The 19,919-nt window shown below is 45.0% G+C and overlaps 1 protein-coding gene across 1 annotated transcript; it reads left to right on the top strand.

Annotated features, from left to right (window-relative positions):
* Window positions 1-1,065: 1,065 nt before the first annotated feature.
* Window positions 1,066-18,995, top strand: LPL (lipoprotein lipase). The gene is made up of 11 exons (XM_068928232.1): window positions 1,066-1,103; window positions 1,201-1,403; window positions 8,297-8,460; window positions 8,594-8,773; window positions 9,484-9,595; window positions 11,398-11,631; window positions 11,939-12,181; window positions 13,311-13,431; window positions 14,254-14,436; window positions 15,664-15,768; window positions 16,760-18,995. The coding sequence occupies exons 2-11, from the start codon at window positions 1,334-1,336 to the stop codon at window positions 16,803-16,805; spliced, it is 1,458 nt and encodes a 485-aa protein (XP_068784333.1). The 5' UTR covers window positions 1,066-1,103; window positions 1,201-1,333; the 3' UTR covers window positions 16,806-18,995.
* The last annotated feature ends 924 nt before the right edge of the window (window positions 18,996-19,919 follow it).

The raw sequence follows: 19,919 nt of genomic DNA, 5'->3' as shown, positions 1-19,919 counted from the left end.
TTATTACTCTTCCTATGAAATCTAAAGTTGCAATGGTGACCTCTGTCCTGCAGTGCTGAAGTAACCTTGTATTGAACATCCTCACTAATATGAATCAGAAGAATCAGTCATACCCAAAGGGAATCCCATTTGTTCCACCTTGCACAAACCAAGGAGTTCTCGTTCCGTGTGTTCAAGGCTTCTTTATGAAACTGGGGCTTTGACAAAGCACCGCAGAATGAAATAAAAATTGGTCTTGTCATTAACTTAATATTTCTTTATTGCAAGTGCTTACATAACTGATCTTTCACCCTGTGGCTAACAATGGAAAGCTGCTTGCAAACCATGTTGCTGAGAAAAGGGCACTGAGAGTTGAACAGCTCAGAGATGTAACTTTGCATTTCTCCAGAGTACAGATGCAGTCTTTAGGGTATTTATTTACACCTCAGACTTGTACTCCCTTAAGCACAGGCAAAACAGGATTTTGGCAGGGGCTTTTCAAGTGAACAGCAGAAGGCCCATTGCAGGTGCTGGATTACGAGTGCAATTAACAGTTGGTTCTTGGCACAAAAAGGTGGACGACAAGGGAGATCTTGTTGCATGCACAGAGGAGTTAGGACAGGGAAGAAATGCAAAGCAAAAGGAAGAGTAGCACGGGTGAGCCCCTTGGCTGATGCCCACACCGCAGCGAAACGGCAGGGCAGAGCGGGCCCTTCAGGGGGCAGGTGCCACAGGACAAGGAGAGAGCGGGGCAGATGTGGGCACCGCTGTGCGCTGCCTGAGCTCCTGGGTCTCGGCCATCCCTCCCTCTGAGAAACTCCTGGGACCCCGCACGAGAAAAGCATCTCAGAAGGGGGCTGTGGGGAAACCGTGCCGTGCCATGCCGTGCCGTGCCGTGCCGTGCCGTGCCGTGCCGTGCCAGGCTGGACCGTGCTGTGCCGGGGCGGTGGGGCCCCACGGGGCTGCCTCGCCCCCCACCCCCGGCTCCGGGCAGCCCCGGCCCCGCCCCTCGGCGGCTCGGCCAATGAGTGCAGGGCTCATTTGCATATTTGCATATCGGCGGGGACATAAGGGCCACCGGGGAGCCGCGGTGGCAGAGGGGGCGCCCGCCTGCCGCAGCCGGGGTGCTTTGCTGGGAGAGGCGGGGGGGGGCAGCTAATTTTTTTTTTTCCTTAAGTGAGCTTAATCTGTTTTTATTTTTTTTTCTTTTTCGCTTTGCAGCTCTTCTAAAACTTTTTCCCCCCACCCACCCTCCCACTTATTTATTTATTTATTTATTTCCCCCCTTCTTCTTCCCTTGCACCGAAACTTTTGCGCCGCGCCAGAGAGCGAGGAAAGCGAGCGAGGAGGCGACATGGGGCGGGCGGCGCTGCTGGCAGCCCTCTGCCTCTGCCTGCGCTGGGTGCCGGCGGCCGCGGCCGAGGGTGAGTGGGTCCCCAGGGTGAGTGGGTCCCCGGCCCCGACGGGGCGGCGCGCGGGCTGCGCGGCGGGCGGGCCGGCTGCAGGCACTAGTGTCGCCGCCGTGGTGGGGAAGAGGGGTTGGTTTTTTTTTTCCCCGCTCGGGGAGGAGGCTGGCGGGGGGGGGAGGGGGGAGGTTTTGGGCAGGGGGGTGCTGCTTGCCCCCCGGGGGGCCGCAGGGAGCCCCGCGTCCCCACTTCCTACCCTTCTCGGACCCTAGGAACTGCGGGGTCTAGGGCACACGGCTGAGTTTCAGCCGGGGCATGGCACTGTAGTTGTAGTTAATGCCTTTCCTGCAACAGACTGTATTAAGAAAAAAGCTAACAAAGGGATGGCTATACCCTAACAGGGTCCACATATGTGTACTTTACTACATATATGTGCATCACTATGCCTATGCAATACCTGTTTTATATATATGTATAGGCACCCCCCAGGATATAGAAATTAGAGCATCTACACACAGTGAGTAGTAGATGCTCACTAATACTCTCTTGGCTAATCCGTGAGAAGATTGCAGATTTAACAAGCAAAGAAGCTGGTTATAACAGTCCTGCAGTCCTCAAATTTATGATAGCAGTGCCCTGTCAAGGTCTCGCTTTCTTAGATATTGTGTGTGAGAGATTAGTGTATCTTTAAAAGTCCACACTGTTAGAAGAAAATGTGGATGTATCTGTTATAGCCACAAAGTGAAACTAAAGTGGAAAATAGAGTCTGCTGCTTTTTTCACTGTGGATGTTTCTGTTATTTGCTTTCTGCATAAAGAAGCTGGAGGGAAGTATTCAGAAGTAAGGGGATGGGGTGCTAGGGCACAGCCAGAGGAATGTATTCTCGTATTAAATTCTATCTTGTGCCATCAGAGGCAATCAAAAGTGATTTTCATCAAAGTGTCTAAGTTTCATAAAGTGAGATAACTTTTTCTGAGCAAGCTTTCATCCCTCTAGGAACTGCTTTGCTACAGAGCCTTTCTAATGATTGTATTAGTTCTCCATGGAAACAGGTTGTATGAGAACAGGTTGTGTGACCGTCCTAAAACTATCTAAGCCTCAACTCTCACTCTTATTTCTTGCTCACCATAGTAAAAAGATGTTTTGAAACCATGGAAAATACATGACCCAACCCTCCAGGAATCCAGAGTCTTTAATAAACAACATTAAAAAAATCTTCTAGGTGAAGATAACATTGGTGTTCCAGGAAAAGATAACATTTCTGGGAATGCATTCTGTTCTCTATTTTTACCGGTGTAAATCCAGAGTCAGGGGTTACACCAGATTTACACTGTTGTGTGATGTGCGCTGCCAGCTTGTGCTACGGCTGTTTGGGATAGACCTACCAGAGCAGCTGTGGCATGGTGTTTCCAGCAGCAATGCATTTCTGAGACCGAGCAGAGGTGAGGCATCCAGGCTATCCAAAGTGTGCTGGAGAGTAGCATCAGGATAAGCGCTCATAAGGAAGCTTGCTGGAATTTCTTAGGTGTAGGAATTTCTTAGGTGCTTGCATGGTGTGGCTTTCTCATGCCTCCTTTGTACTGTAAAGTTGACAGTGATTGTATTTTCTTGTCTTGGGCTAATTCCAGATACCCCAGAGGGACTGATGGATGGCAAGAGCTCTGCTACTAAATTGATTGAGTTACAAGCCTCCCAGCTGCAGCTGAGTAAGCATCTGCTGGACAGGGAGCGCCTCGGCCGTGGGGCAGGCACCCACGTGCACGGTGGCAGAGCGGGGGTTTGCCTCACACCACCAGTTGCGGGGCTTGAGCAGGCAGGTCCCCACTCAGCGCCTAAGCTTAGGGCCCGTGGCTTTTCAGAGGTGCTGGTCTTTCCACTGGCTCTGCCTGGGAAATGTGGGAGAACTTGGGCTCAGAGCTCTGCTGTTAAGGAAGACATAAATAAACTGGAAGTCGAATTTCTGTCACAGCAAAGTTAAACAATAACCTGACTTATGGGGTAGGTTTTATGGGATTGCAACACAGAAGTCTGATTTCAGTTTATAGAAAATATCAAATTAAACAGTAACACCTTCTGTGATACAGTCCCTTTATTACAGCTGTCTGAGTTTGCTTGAGACGCCATGCAGGAATTCAGTACGACTGATGCCTTGCCATAGTGCCGGTTATCATCTGGAGGACAAGCTATTTCAGTTAACTCCAGCTGTTTCTGTAAATGTTTGACTTGATGTGCAGATATGTGCCTCTGTGGCTGTGTGTGTGTGTGTGTGTGTGTGTGTGTGGACTTCCGTTTACATGGGCAAGCAGTCTAATTTCTGATGTTTGTTGCACCTAGCTGATAGTATTTTCATTTTTGTGTAAATAACATGAGGAAATTGTTGTTTGTCAAAGTTTCCCTGTTAAATTCACAGTTCAGATGCACTGATTTTGGCAACTGCATTATTATGATTTTTGGCCGCCTGTGTCTGAGGCTGGCAGTTTAATTTTTGCTTGATATTCCAGATGCTGTTATTCCTCAGAATCCAAGTTCTCCACCCAGCTGACTAGTGATAAAGTTTCCTTCATGAAAATCAACTGCAAGACTGTCTTAGATTTCCCATGAAGGAAATTTGAGGTTGAATTCTCTTCTTGATTAGGGTGTAAACTTGCATTTACACTGTGTCAGAATGCCTAAAGTCAGTGGGGTTCTTTGCAAATTGGTAGGAGTCTGATTTAATGGAATTTCACAAACTGCAGGTCCAAAGCAGAGTGTAATGTGGTTAAAATAGGAAAATTCAACTACTGAATTGTCTCAGATTCTAAGCATTTTATTTGCACTTTCTTCAGAGTTTCAAGATTTTGCAGCATATCTTGAATTACAGGACAGCTTTTTTAAAAGATTAAAGTTGAGAGTATGTAAGTGGAGGTTTACGAAAAGCATCACAAAGTTTGCAGAGCCTGATAAAATGATAGAATTTGGCCACAGTGCCTGCATGCTGTCAGAAAAGCCAGCTCCAGCCTGAAATTGCTGGCTTAATTCTTCATTCTATTTTTTCCAACTCCCTAGCTAGCTGGATATCCCTTTATAGGCCACTTTGTCAGCCCTAAACACATAGCAATGGCCAGAAAACTTTATTTCACAACAGGGGCTGTATTTGCAACTGTGTGCCTGGAAGTTTTTGCAACACAGAGTACATGCCTTAATGCCTCTGCTGAACTAAGCTCTGGAAAGTGTAATTTTTAGCAAAAGCACACATTTGTTTTGCCTGTGCATTTAAACTTCAAGATCTGTTTCTCTTCAAGGTGTTGTTTAGAAATGGAGTTTCCTTCTTTTCGCTACAACTACTTCGACGTCTCAATATAGATGCACATAGTTTCCTTTATACATGATTTCTATCCATCTACATTATGTCAAGTCTGAAGCCAATTCTGCTACGTTAGTGTCCACCATTTGGAAACATGCTGAAGACTCTCCACCTGTGGATTTGCACTGGTTTGACTAATTTGTGTTAAAACACATGTTTAGTTAACCAGAGGTGAGTGTGTGTGTAGACGGTCTCGGCATTTCTTTGGCCTTGTGTGAGACTGGGGGAATGAAACCCACTGCCATAATGTTTGCCTGGCAAACTTGGAACATGCTTCAGGGAGACCTCTCATTTTAAATCTATGAGGAAAAGGTCTGTGACAAAAGCCTATGTATGACACAGTCTGGATCTCGATTATTTTTTTAATGAGACCAGGACGCTGCTTATAAGGTACAAAAGTAGAAGTGGCAAATGCTAGCCTTCTGAAGGGATATGCTGCTGCAGTTTTAAAGCATGGTATATTTAGATATCAATATGTATGCGTGGCAAGTGCATCTGTTTTATTACTTATCTCTGTATGATATGTCTAAAGTTAAATCTGCAAATAGTAGGCTACTAGGTGGTATTGCATGCAGCACATCCTAATTTTACAATGTGAGGTACAAATGAATTATCTTGTACTGTGACCCAGCCAGAATTTGCAAAGCTAAACATAGGAAAATTTTTGAGGACGACTTCTTAAATAACACATAACGCTAGGAAGTAGTATTAGTGACAAACCCCAGCACGTTTACTCTTCATTCATCCGGAAGGTATCTTGCTGCTGGGAATTGAACATGGGTGGTCATCAGACACTATGACGCTTTTTACGGGCATAAAAGATGCTAATCATAATTTCTTCTGACTCTCTAATTCCTCCTACAGCATAGCTAGCTGAGCAGGTGGCCTTCTGCCATTTCCCTAACTCACGGGCTGCTGCTTTGCAGCTGCTGCTTTACCAGGGATGCCTGCATTTCAGTGCTAGCTCAAGAGCTCCTGTGCCCTAAATCCATCCCAAAGTTTTTATGAGACTGAAGCATATTAATACTGGTGAAGCACTTTGCACTTCTCCACTGGAAGATGCTGTTAGGCTGCAAACTCTCCTCATCAGTAACATATGATTTAAAGCATAGATTTGGGGAAATAAGCTTGTGACAAACTGGGAGATACACTTTGAGATTTGTGCACATTACAGTGTGTATTTGTGACTCAACACATGCAATAAGATAAATATCAAATAATATTTTGGATTTTTGATGAATATCAAATAGGTTTAATTGAGAAGGGAAATGATCCCTAAATATGAGAGGAAGTAGTATAACTAGTGAGCAGGTGGACTCTTCTTGTTTGCCTTCCTGTATGGGACAGAAATATACATAACTGAAAGTCCTGGTACTGTACACACTGCAGTTGAAAGCTGTTCTTGGTATTTTTAAGGTTTTACAGATTCACTGCTGAGTGAAAGTTAAACAGTGGCTATTTAACCAACAGCTAATCAGCCTGTGGGTTTTTCCTTTTTCTGGCTAAAAAAGAAAGAGTGTAATTCTGAAGACTCGTTTCAGAAAGGGGTTTTGCGCTCTCTTAGTTGGTGAAGAGGTGACATTTTGAACACAAAAAATACGAAAAAGGGAGAACTTCTTCTGTGAAAGACCTAGGGCTAGGATCAGTCGCAGGGCAAGCAAATTGTGTTCGTATAGCAGATTTGTTCATTTTCAGTACGTAAAGTCTTATTTTCACTTTCTACTGATTTGGAGAAAAAAATATATATATTTTAGTGATGTTGTAAACTGCATCTGCTCCTGGGGGAGAGGAGGCAGGGAGGGGGGCCCGCAGCATGATTATCCTGGATTAGCCAGCCACCCTGGTGCAGTCAAGGTCGCACCCAGGGCTGAGCACTGCGCTCAGTGAGCAGTTCGCGTTATGTCTGTGCACAGGCTTCACTTGCAGCGGGTGGAGAGTCCTGATGGGCTCGGGCAACGTTAAGCAGCTGATTTCAGATGCCTGCTCTGACTCCAAGGTCTGCACCCAAGCGCTTGCAGCCTGCATCCCCCATGGCAGACCCTCTCACTCTGTCTTAATTAAATGCACAGCTTGGTTTTTTTTTTTCCTGTGGAAAGGCAGGGAGAACTATCAGACAGCTTCTGCTGTGAGCTGAAGGCTGCAGAAATAGGTCTTTCCTCCTGTGTAATTTGACTGAGCCCAGAAGACAAAGTTTTAGAAAACAATGAATAATTCACTGTCGGAGTAGCCTCCAAGTGATGCAGCACAGCTTTATGGAGAAATACGGATATACCAGGTATCACAAAAGCCTCTTTTGCAATGGGAAAAAGAAGGGGAGCAGAAATGTTTTGTGTGTCTGTCAGGAGGACCTCATCTTGTACCTTTGCATTGCCTGTGATGGCTCTGAGCCATTCATTAATGTGCCCTTAGCAGCTTTGTGAAACCGTGGGGTATGATGCCAGGAAATGACACTGAGCAGGACAGAGTTGGCCTGGGTTCAGCCTCACTTGGAAAACAGGCAGTCAATATTTGCTAAGTGGAAGCTGCGCAAGTAGGTCCTGGTTTCAGAAAAGCATTGGAGTGTACGCTTAAGTCCACAATTAATGACAGGGTCTGCTGAAGAGAGGTGCTTAGGTGTTGAATCAGACCTAAAAAGAGGAGGCATTTAAGTTTCCTTCCGGACAAAGGAGTCAGCAAGCATAAAATCTAAAGTCACTCTTCTGCCTTGTCAGGAACAAAAAGAGCAATTTATGTTTTGAGTCTGGAAACTGGAGGGAGAGTGCTGGGAGAAAGAAGTGATCCTTTCAGGCATGGCCCATCACGTGCTGTGTTGCTACCAGCACCTAATCTTCCTCCGCTCCAGATTCAAAATGTCTTCAGACAGAGGAAGATTCTCCTGAAAACCTGGTTATCAGATGATCTGAAATAACACTGCCTTCAAAATACAGATTTCTACTTCGCTAGCTCGACTAAGTTCCCTTAAAGTGTGTTTGATATTCTCACCCACTGCTTTTCACTGTTGGTGCGAAGTCTAATACTCGTGCTTTGTAAGACAACGGTGAGTTTACAGCTCTTACTCCTAACGGGCTGCAACTACTGGGTGCTAAAAAGAGCCTTGTTGAAGAACTATTAGGGATGAAGTGATGTGGAAGGTGCGCCTCCAAAATATATGATAGCGTGGTAGGAGCTTGTTGCTTTCCCACGTATGCTATGACTCTCTTGTACCGTTTTCTCCACCACTGTGGTAAGTCATAGGTTTCCTATTAATAATACAACTGAGAGAATACTGACTCCTGAAATGAACTTGTACAGATCTGATAGCTGACCAGACTGCCCCTGTTTTAGCAGGGTTAGGACCTTCAGGTGGGAGCAGCTTTCACCCAGACTGCCCTTGTACGTAGCCATTGTGGTGCAAAAGGAGCACTGAGGTAAATGGAAACCAAGTGCCCATTTCTTGACTGGTTTTGATCTCTCTCCAACCTAATGCCTGTGACTATCTTTTACTTCCTGTTAGCCTTCCTACAGCAGAACTGTTTGCCTTAATACTCCTAAAGCACTGGTTTCTGTTTCCTATGGTCTTGCTCTGCAGACGCTGAGAAGAATTTTCAGGGAATCGAGAGCAAGTTTTCCTTACGGACGGCTGCTGAGCCTGATGAGGATGCCTGCTACCTGGTTCCTGGGCAGGTGGAAACCCTGGCACACTGCAACTTCAACTACACCAGTAAAACCTTTGTGGTGATCCATGGGTGGACGGTAAGAAGAAAGGGCAGGAATCTCCCTTCTAGGAGTTACGTTTGACTGCGCTCCTGAGGGACGCTGTTAGATATCTCTGCAGCTGTGTCTGTTTGCCACCAATAACGTTATGAACCTCTTTTTTTCTAACCAGGTGACAGGGATGTATGAAAGTTGGGTCCCAAAGTTGGTGGATGCTCTGTACAAGAGGGAACCCGACTCAAACGTCATCGTGGTTGACTGGCTAACTCGGGCTCAGCAGCACTACCCAGTGTCTGCTGCGTACACTAAGCTGGTGGGAAAGGATGTCGCTATGTTTATTGACTGGATGGAGGTAAGGCCTGCAGTCACGTGTGCTGCACCTTGTATACAAGGTCCTAAGAGACAAAGCAGCATCGGTGCCGCTATGTTAATAGTCTCCCGTTGGATAGATGGGGTTGAGCTGTCATAGTCAGTGCTTTACTGAACTGATAAAATCCTGGCTTTACCTCTGTGGCTATCTCCACACAAGGAGACCTTCTATATTACAGTGCGGAGATTTTCACCTTGTGGTCCAGGGAGCCCTCTGGGTCCACAGACTATTTCTAAAGTCTCTGTGAGAGGTAGTTATGACAGATAGGTTCCTATAGATTATGCAGCAGCCAGCCTGTGGGAAACTCTTAGAAACGTGCCCTGCCTTTGGGAAATATTTAGGGGATTCAGAAATTGGTGTGTGTCGAAGGAAAGCTGAAAACCTTTGATATAAAACACTACTACTTCTTCATTGATTTAGGGGAAAAAAGTATTCGTGGAGATGTGTCCTGTGTTCTGTCCCTAATTCTGCATTCATTTCTGCTTAGATTTTTATCCTAAGCTAGTTAACTCAAATTAGCTAAAACAGAATGAAGTGATTTTAGTTGTATTTAGTGGGTTTTTTTTTTTCTGTGTTACTGCTTATGGTTCAAAGGGAAATGTCAGTTTTTCAGATAACATCCCTCCCCTCACCCCCCTGTTCTGATGCTGTGTGATTTGACTTCAGACTTCAAACAAAGCTTTCTCCTCCAGGAGGAAATCAGTTACCCTCTCAACAACATCCACTTGCTGGGGTACAGTCTGGGTGCTCATGCTGCTGGGATTGCTGGGAGTCTGACTAAGAAGAAGGTGAACAGAATTACTGGTAAGAAAACCTGAGGTTGTGGAGAGTGGAGGGTCCTGTCTCTTCCTTCAGGAAGCTGAAATATCACTTTCCTTGGAGAGATGACCCACATAACTGTTGCTTGTCTGCTGTGCTTGGGCTATGTGTTCATTCGTCCTTGAATTGGTGGGATTGGTCATGTTTGCACAGTACAACGGGAAAAGGTTGAGAGCAGAGCAACAGAAGCAGCGGGTGAGAAATCTCAGTCTCCTTCCGTACAAGCAATGAGTGAATAGGTGGGGATTCATTGGCCTTGAAGAGAGACTAGCTAGGAGGAGGTGACAGAGGCCGACCAAATCCATGACTTGGAGAAGGCTGCCATCTCTTGCAGCACAAGAGCTTCAGCTAGCTCTTCTTGAGCCAGAAGCCATCCCTCGCTGCTGGTGGGGGCTGGCCCAAGCCAACAGGAGGGGATCCTCCTGCAGTTGGTGTAGTACCTGCTGAGCTCATTACCAGTGGACGCTGTGGATGCAAGAAGTTTATACCGGCTCAAAGGCCGACTGGACAGGTAGCCAGAAGAGACCCGCTGCAGGTTACTAAATGAATAAATCGTAACAGACTCAAGCAACCTAGGCTGAAACAATACTGGGAGAGCATTGGGAAGGGGTGGGAAGCATCCGTGTGCTTGCTGTATTTCTGTGCATGCTTAAATGTCTGCTTACAGAGGTAGAGTACTGTGCTGGATGCGGTGGCGTGCTAGATGAGCTGCAGCTGAGCTGCATGCAAGGTAGCTCATGCCACGCTGCAAACTGGTGTGAACGCACACATGCTGCTGGGCTAGTCTGGAAACAGCAGTGCTGCTGGAGCTGGTGCCCCAGCTCTTGGGTTACCTTTGCCCTGGGGCAGCAACACCTGCTGGGGCAGCGTAAGACCAGCTGGAAGTATCCTGTTTTGATCTGTTGGAGCCTAAGAGTTGCAGCCCCACATCACTCAAATACTGACAGTGCTCTGTTATACCGCTCAATGCCCAGGACAGGCATTTCCCTGGGAAGGCAGCCCAGCCCTTGGGCGCGGGGATGGGTCCCTGAAGTCCTCCTAGCAGAGGTCAGGGTGGGCACAGGGGGTGGGTGGGCAGGCACCCTGGGGTGGGCTCGCCTGGGCACCGGTCCCTGGTGCTGCAAGGAGGACACATCCCGTGGGGACAGCTCTGCGGGCCGCCGTGTCCCAAGCGCGTTGTCTTGCTGTAGGAGATCCTGCAGTGACAGAAGCTGCTTGTGCCTGTTTTGTGAATGGAAGTTCTCATTTCCTGGCAGAATAGCTGTGAATGTTTTTGATGCAACAGTATTGCGGCAACTTGGAAGTGTACCACAATATCCCCGGTGTACCATAATATCCCCCTTCCCCTTAGGCATGCAGACAGTGAAACTCTCATTTTTTGTTTCCCACTTGTCCCCCTGGCAGGGGGCTAGCAGCAAGGCATTTTCCGCACTTCAAACACTTCGAATAGAAATTTTTAACTTTCTCTGTCTCTTGACAAGAGAGGAAAGCGCTGAGAAAATATTTACTAGCTAGTTTCTCCCAACCACTGTAAACACTACTGCTATGGAGAAGTCATCTGTGCTTTTTTACGTACGTTTACATATACCTTTTCTTAAAAAAGTGACAGCATTTCAAGTTAGGGTGTTTGATCCTCCTTCACTTATGAATGTTATTTAAATGAGCCCACTGTAGTGACAACACGAAAAAAAAATCTCCAGCCCAAAAGTGAGTTTGCTGTTTGTTACCACTGGCAGTGTTTTGGCAGGCTGCCATCTCAGTCATTTTCTTGTGCTTTCCTCATGAAGGACTGGATCCTGCTGGTCCCACCTTTGAGTATGCTGATGCCCCCACCCGCCTCTCCCCGGACGACGCGGACTTTGTGGATGTCCTACACACCTACACTCGGGGCTCTCCAGATCGCAGCATTGGGATCCAGAAGCCGGTCGGGCACATCGACATTTATCCTAACGGCGGAGGTTTCCAGCCGGGTTGCAACTTAGGAGAGGCTCTTCGTCTGATTGCAGAAAAAGGCTTTGCCGGTAAGACTACTCTGAAGCAAGCAGTGTAACATCTAAGGGGAAATCTTCAGTAGCATGTGGCCTTCATACGAGCGAAGATCCTTGTGAGAGGCACAAAAGTTTGTTCTTCTTCTAGGTGCTTTTAAAAGTTTCCTTGTAAAGCCCAGCTTTGGAGTAGAGGTTTCTGCCTGTTGATGGCACTGCTAGCAGTTTTGTATCATTGCTTTTACATACATAAATACCCATATATACATACATACACACACACACATACATATATATGTGTGTGTGAATAAAGTATTAATGTATATATTTTGTTTCTTTGAAGATGTGGATCAGCTAGTGAAATGTTCTCACGAGCGATCCATTCACCTCTTCATTGACTCCCTCCTCTATGAAGAAAAGCCAAGCATGGCCTACCGCTGCAACACGAAGGAGGCCTTTGAGAAGGGCCTCTGCCTGAGCTGCCGGAAGAACCGTTGCAACAATTTGGGTTATAAGGTCAACAGAGTGAGAACGAAGAGAAACAGCAAAATGTACTTGAAGACTCGTGCGCAGATGCCCTATAAAGGTAGGTCCTGCCTGCTTACTGGTGAGCAAGAGTGGTAGTTTTGCTCAGCTGTGTGTAGGAGTGGGTGCCTGCCCCGGATGATAGTATTACTTCTTTGGTGCCTGGAGAGAGCAGGGCTGCAACTCACCTGCATTTTGCCTTTAAGAGCAGTTAAAATCGCAGCATTTGATGAGCAGCGTGACTTTATTCATAGTGTGGGATTTATTGTGTAGAAGATTAAAAGGGAGATATTTTGCAAAAAATCTTCTAAGTGACCATATGAGAAGATGATGTACTGTGCAGCCAGGACAGTTACTTGGAACAATTGAATCTTGTGAATTTTTCCGGTACTTTTCCCCTCCCAATGAGCTTTTCCTGCTGCTGGGAAAACAATCAGTAAAGCTCAGCCTGATGAGTAAGTTAAACATGTGCAGTCGTCAGACTTATGCCCTTCAGACTGCCTCTGCCGGAGAAGCACCATCCCTTATGTTAAAATCTCACAGCACTTGTTGATTTCCGCTGCCACAGTGGTAGGTCTGAGAAGGACAGTGCCAAAACTGGAAGGCTTTTAGCTAGGGAAGTAACTGCTAAACTAGATTTTTTCTTTTCCCTCTAGCTTTGACTATGCCACGTGGCTTTGTTGCATGCATTGTGAGCAGAGAGGAACGGTGTGAGGGACCAGTAATTAGAGGATAATTCTTGCAGAGTTGGACAGATGCAAGGCTAGGGTTTGGCTGGCATTTGGAACTTAATCTGCAGTGTCACTAGGTCAAATTTACTTCACTAAGACTCAGGTAGGAGGAGAAGGGCACAGCTCTTTTGATTCAAGCCAAAGAGTGCAAGTCATGCACATATATAATAGTTTTTAAGGCCATACTGCAGACACCATCATTACTGAGTTGCCACTCAGCTAAACATTGAGTTTAGTTACAAGGGTTGCAAAGGTTTTTAATTGTGATGCCTTTGCGTTCTAAATTTTACTTCCTCGGAAGAAAATTTCCCTGAGTACCCACAAGCTTCCTCAGTTTAGTGATGCTGGCATATTCCGAACTAGGATTTGTCCAGGGCTTTTTAAGTGTTTTGTCATCAGTAGCCTCTCTTTGCCTGAGGCTTTTCCATAATACCCTTTTCTTTTATATTCTTCTTCCAGTCTTTCATTACCAGGTCAAGATCCATTTCTTTGGGAAGACAAATACAACCAAGACAAACCAGCCTTTCCTGATCTCTTTGTATGGCACTCTAGATGAGAGTGAGAACATTGCTTTCACACTGTGAGTAGCAACAGAAAACACTGCAGCGCAACTAAACCCGCTGTGTTTTGCTACCCCACTGCTATGTCTAGCCCAAATCTGTTTAAAGCCCCGGTTGCAAAATTTGCCTTTCTAGCTCCAGCTGTGGAAATCTGTCGGACCTTGTCATTGATCAATGTCATTGTCGTTTTTTCCCTTTCTGAGCGGTTGTGTCATGCTCCAGCTCTGTTAAAGCAACTTAAAATCAGGATGTGACCTGGAATTAGTTGTCAAACCCCCTTCATTAGGGTTTGAAGGTCCTGGCACAGAAGCTAAGTAAAGAGATGCCATTTGCTTTCGCAGCTTTGCAAATAAGAAGTCTGTGCTTACGTGTCTCCTTGCTTGTGGGCTGGGCTGGCAGGGCGTGGGGTTGTAAGGCAGCAAAATCCATTTCCCACTCTAGCAGGGCAGACTCTCCACCTAAATTGTTCCTGTATAGTGTCTGTCTAACAGCCTCCAGAGAGCCACCAGCAAACAGACGGCACCCCTTGCACCCTGTCCTGGGCTTTTACTGTTCTTGCTGCCAGAAGGCTTTTCGTAGTGTCTAGCCAAAGTTCTTCTCCCTACAAAACCACTTTCTTCTTCTTTTTTTTTTTTCTGCTTGCTCTGTTGACCAGAAATACAGAGAAGAGTTTCTGTTTTGCACAATTTTTCCCTTTGTTTCCTTTTGTTTTCTTTCTGCGTAATCCCCATCCCACCAGTCTTTCCATAGCTCGCTCTTAAGACTACTGATTAGTCTTATTGGCTCTTATGGTCTTTGCAATAATTGCTACTTCTTTTTGTTTCTTTTTTTTCTTCTCACAGGCCTGAAGTTTCCTCAAACAAGACGTTCTCCTTCCTGATTTACACAGAAGTGGATATTGGTGACTTGCTTATGCTCAAACTGCAGTGGGAGAAAGACACTTTCTTCAGCTGGTCTGACTGGTGGACTCCTTTTACATTCGACATCCAGAGGGTCAGAGTAAAGTCAGGAGAAACCCAGAAAAAGTAACTTGTTTTCATTGTCATAAAATGTATTAGTTTTAACTGCGGATATTTCCTGAGAGGGTGGGATAAAACATGGAAAGCAATTACAAATGGGTGCAGCACTGATAGTCAGGGCTTCAGTGGCACCAAACCTATATTTACATTTACCGCAACTGGGTTTACAGTTGCTTTGTTCCCTGGGGATCTGCAGTCTGTAATTTTACTTCCACAGGAATCATTTGCGTCCCACTGTCTCATGCATTTCAGGCTAGTTATAATATGCGGGAGAGGACCTCCGCGAACTAGAAGTTTTGATCGTGTTTGCAGTTGCTCCCTCCTTTCTCTTGCTGGACATTTGTGCGAGTTTTCTTGCAGAGAACATGCTTGAAAGGTTTCTGAAAGTCTCCTTCTCAAAACTGTACTTGCACAGGAAATGACTGCTTCGTTAACCTGGAATTCCTTGGAGCTGGGAATCCCTGAACAGTCAGTGGAAACAGAAACACATGACTCTGTGGAAGGCCTATAAGACATTGCCAATATATGAATGCTAAAACAGTACTCAAAGCCTGAACAGGACTGTTCTTCACCTGAATCTTTGGAAAGATTCACATTCATGAGGCATGAAAACTGTTGGCAGAAAATGGGTCCAGACTAGAGAATATTCGTGTCCCATGCACAGCATTGTGGATAATATGTTCCTTCTTTGAATAAACAAGGCAGCCGCTTCATCAAAAAGACAGTTATCAGAGTGAACAAACATAGGGGTGGGGAAAGTACTGATAAGTATAAAAGCAGCCGCTGAGGTTTGCTGGAATTGGCAGCCTAATGTGTTTGCAAACATTCGGGGGAGCAAGGCTGTCTTCCAAGATCATTCACCTGAAGCAAGTCACACGAGGGCTGATGTAAACAAAGATCCAAGAGACTTTGTGCCAGAGGCTCTGTTGTCTCAGCCACTGGGAGGTTTGATGCAAAGGACCAAAGAAAGTTATGCCTGAAATTTTAGGTCAGCGCTTAGTGCACTTACCAGTTTTTTTTTTCCTGGCGCTGTGATTCTTCCCTCACAAAATCCACGTTTTCTGCTTTTTAGAAAAGTCATTTTCTCACAGTGATTTGGCGCTTGAGGCACTTAAGGTAGTAGCATCCCTCATGACAAAAGCATAAAGGCTGCCTCCAAGCATCGGTTCTGTTCCTGTAGTTAAAAGGACACGTCTGACTCGCTCGCGTCATTGTTCAATGTTTATTCCACAGGGTGGTGTTCTGTTCCCGAGATGGCATCTCACATCTCAGTAAAGGAGAAGAAGCAGCAATATTTGTGAAATGCCTGGAGCAGCCAGTCAACAGGAAGAGAGGAGGGTATGCACAAGCAGTATTGGTGAAGGGTTGTGGGAAACTGAACGTTGGAAGGAATCTTTGGAGAATTTCATAAAACCTCCCAATATTGGTTGACTGGTATACTACTCTGCTGAAGATTTGGGGAGCATTACAACTCAGACTAACTTGGGGTCTGCTTTTGACAGCTTGAAAGCCATGAATTTGGTTCTCTCCTTGTGTGGTTGATTGCACCTCTGCAAAGCAAATACTGCCTCTCATGTTCACACAGTGGCCAAGCATAAATGATTGTTATAGAGGGTTTACGAACAAGGCGCTCCTAACTTGGCCTCTATCTAAAGCTGACCAACATTTACCCCTAATTCAAGAACATCCAAATATCTATGCTGAGTCAATCCAGAGTCTCTTTTCCCCTCTGGCCAGCAGCAGATTTGGAGGGTAGTACAGACGCTGAATAGGCATACACAGGTATTCTGCCCAGTATACTGTTTGCTGCTGGCAACCTCCAGGTGACTGACTTCCTGAGATTTGCATCTCAGATTTGCATCGGAGATTACATCTGTGTGTTTAATAGCCCTTGATGGCTTTTTCTTATCTGTTTACTCTGGATCAGGAAAAAAAATATTAAACTTTCAAAAATGGTCCAGCTTTGTTTGGACTTTATCCACTAAGGTTTGAGCTGGAGAAGTGGTTATATTTATTTTAGTGCAGTTGCTATGGGTGAAAGGTCTCGTGGGGACACTTACAAACTGAGATCTAGCTCTGCATAAAAAGGCACGCGTGCTGACCTTCACTCCAGGGCAATGACCTGATAAGGCCTTGAGCCCTCTCTGCGTATGTACAGTATACCTGTGAAATCAAGCCCAAGTTATATCAAGCAGCAGCTACTGAAAGCCCAAGCATTTAGTTTATCTTCTCATATTTTTGTACTCTTAAGTCTCAAAAATAAGACAAAAAGGAACAAGTACCTTATCTTCTTGTTTACCTTACCTCGTTTTTTTTTTTCCCCCTGCAGTGCCAAGAAAGCCTCTAAAGAAAATTCTGCTCATGAATCTGCTTAGAAGTGACAAGAATGGAGATTTTCCACACTGGACAGGAGGAGAGTCCATTCATCCCTGTGAACTGGGTGTTCAGAACCAAATATATAGAAGTATTTATCTGCTGTTGGCTTTTTTGCCTGCTATTCCTAGCTATTCTAGGAGACTTCTTGTAAGGAAGTCTCAGCACACAGAAAGTTGTTACTAACCATAAAGACACATTATCCAGATAGTAAAAAACAAAAAGAAATTCCCCAAAACAACTTGCCAAAAGCTTGAGTACTGGGAAGGAATAAGTAATTTTGCTTAATCATAGTGCCTTGTGACAAGATTTCTTGGTATCCAATTCTCTATGGCAATTTTCTAGTATTTATTGAAAAGAAACAAAGCCCTGTACCTGGCTTTTCTTTCTTAACTGGTATAGTATTTCAGGAGTCTTCTGAAACTGAACAGTTGTGTGTGTGTGTGTGTGTGTGTTTTTTTTTTTTTTTTCCCCCCCTGGCTTGGCTAACTGAATTTTCTGACAGTTCAATGGCCAGATCTTATTGTCTTCAAGTGTGTGTTTAGCAGATGAGTAGACTTTTTATGTGAAAAAAACACCTTTCCTTTCTGTAAAGATTTTACTTAAAGGTGTCAGGGACTGAATGAATATGGGGATAAATTTCTTAGTTTGTGGTTATGAATGTGTTATATTGGGGATAGATGCCAGTGCTGCTTAGCAATAGGTATGATCTGTTAAGCTATATGTTATTATGCAGCTTATCCTGCAATAAATATCCTGTTGTAGGACAAGACAGCAATACCAGTGTCCTATGCAGATATTGTGCTTTTCATCCGTGCTTTCATCTCTTAAAAAATGAAACCATCTATCCTCCAACACTGCACTGAGTTAAGAACTGCAAAGGAATCAAGCTACTGGAAACTGCAGGAAATGGACTTTTCACCTTGCTTGCATCCCTGATGCTAAAACCGTGACAGTTGTTCTGCTCTTTGACACTGAACGTCAGTCATGCAGCTGAGTGGCAGCTGTATCAGGTCTGGTCCTGAATCAACCTGACAGCCGACAAGCTGTGGTCACGCTCCCCTATACTGGAAATCTCATTTCCAGTGACCAACCTCTCTTTGTTGCTGGGCTGTGGCACAGTACTTGTGCTAGACGCCCGGAGGTGCTCAGTTTTCTGACGAGAGGTGCGATGCAGCAAGGAGCAGAGGCTGGAGCAGTCAAAAGGAGCCTGACTGCAATCCACAAAAATGAATGCTCTGAGAAACACTTGAATTAGACATGCTGTGAGTACCCAAAAATAGGTGAATTGAAGGCTCTCTTATTTTTTGTATGTAATTTTTCTAGGGCCCTGAAAGGTTCAGTAGCCTTCATTTAGCTTTATAGAGGATAAACAAACTACTGGGGAGGCAGAAAGGCTGGAAAGTAGATGTTTGGAGAAGTGGTAATGTGAGCTATAGATGCTGATTTCCCTAATCTCTTCCCACAAGTGCAAGACAGTGCAAAGGTGGCGATTCTCCAACATCATTCCAAATTTAAAACAAAGCTGACACGTGCATGCATATGCAGAGGTTCTTTTCGTAGCCATGGCCATTGCTACATGTAGGGACAAAAGTTCTAAACAGTGCAATAGGTCGGAATATTAACTACCCCAGGATTGCTCACATTGGGTTTTCTGACCCAATAACTACAGCAGAGAGAGAATGAGTCACTGAGGGAGGGGTCGAGTATTGAGCCACTGCATTTGAGACTTCTAAAAATAAATACAGTGATTTGCTCCGTACAGACTTCACGTTTTGTTGCAATTTTCTCCTAAGACAGATTAAGGTTCTTTGGAAACAAAACTTTTGTAAACAGATCTGCTTTGAATACAGGATCTAATACAAACACGTACAGTACTTGGTCACCAAATAGTGAAGGCTCTTGTACATGAGGACACATGATTTAGCTTTGAATGTTATTTATTAGCTGTAAATACCATATTTATGTGTGTAAAGGTAGTTTGTATATATTGCTAAAGCCACTGAGAGTCTCTGCATTTATACAGTTGTGTGGTATTAATCCTGTATATACCTTTCAGAAAGATTTTTATCAATGAACCACTTAACCACATCGGAAATAATGCAGTGTAATACATTTTTTAAAAAAGAAAGCTCCTCAGTTTTGTACGAAATGGAAACCTATGGTTTTAATAAAATTTTCGAACTGATGCCAAGTCACTAGTTTCCTTTTGATGAAATAAGCTCAGAGGTATCTGTCTTGTCATATGTGAAACCCACAGCCTATTAACTGGATTCTGGGATGAGAAGACAGGGCAGGACTTTTTCAAAGCAGCTTGTAATCCTTTTTGCATTTTGTGATACCTTTGAGGAGATGCAAAAATCACAAGTCAAGGCAGCAAAGAATCATCCTGTACCAATAAGCATCCCAGCCACGTGTTAAGTAGCCAGCTAGCTGCAGTTTGTGGTTTCCAAGCTTCATGCCCTTTTAGGGACAGCCCGTACTTTGAAAGGCGTTTCCTCTTTTTTTTGGGAAATGGCAGAACTATACTTCCCTTTTCTCTATACCAAAAATGTTCTCCACAAATTACGCTTCTAACCCCTTGGGTACAGAAGGCAAGCACTTATCCCTAACCACTACCTGTGAGTAAAGGAAGTAACAGTGAAAAAGCTCTTCAACCCACATCCCGTTTGCCTTGTTGAGTTTCTGAGGGGTTGTCGCCAGATGGTCTCTGCCCTGTGCTAGCTCCAGCAGCCTGAAGGCTGCTCGGCTGCACAACAGGTGCTGGGGGTACTGGACGGGGATCACCAGATTAAGGGAAGGTATGAATACATCCATCTGCCACGGGGGACAGCATAAAGAGTAATTTGAGCAGCTCTGACTTGGTTTGAGGTGACACTTTGGCAGGAGCAGGACTGCAAAATAGTTGATGTTGGAAAAGACCTCTTAAGATGGTCTGCTCTAACCCCCCCTGCTCAAGCAGAGTGACCCAGAGCAGGTTGCTCATGATGGTGTCCACCTGGGGTTTTGAATATCTCCAAGGATGGAGACACTGTAACTTCTCTGGACAACCTATTCCACTGCTCAGTTACCCTCACAGTAAGAAAGTGTTTTCTTATGTTCAGATAGAACTTCCT

This window comes from Struthio camelus, chromosome Z, assembly GCF_040807025.1.
Source record: "Struthio camelus isolate bStrCam1 chromosome Z, bStrCam1.hap1, whole genome shotgun sequence".
Lineage (NCBI taxonomy): Eukaryota > Metazoa > Chordata > Aves > Struthioniformes > Struthionidae > Struthio > Struthio camelus.
The sequence above is the reverse complement of the archived record's forward strand: the minus strand, read 5'-3'. Positions and strand labels throughout refer to the sequence as shown.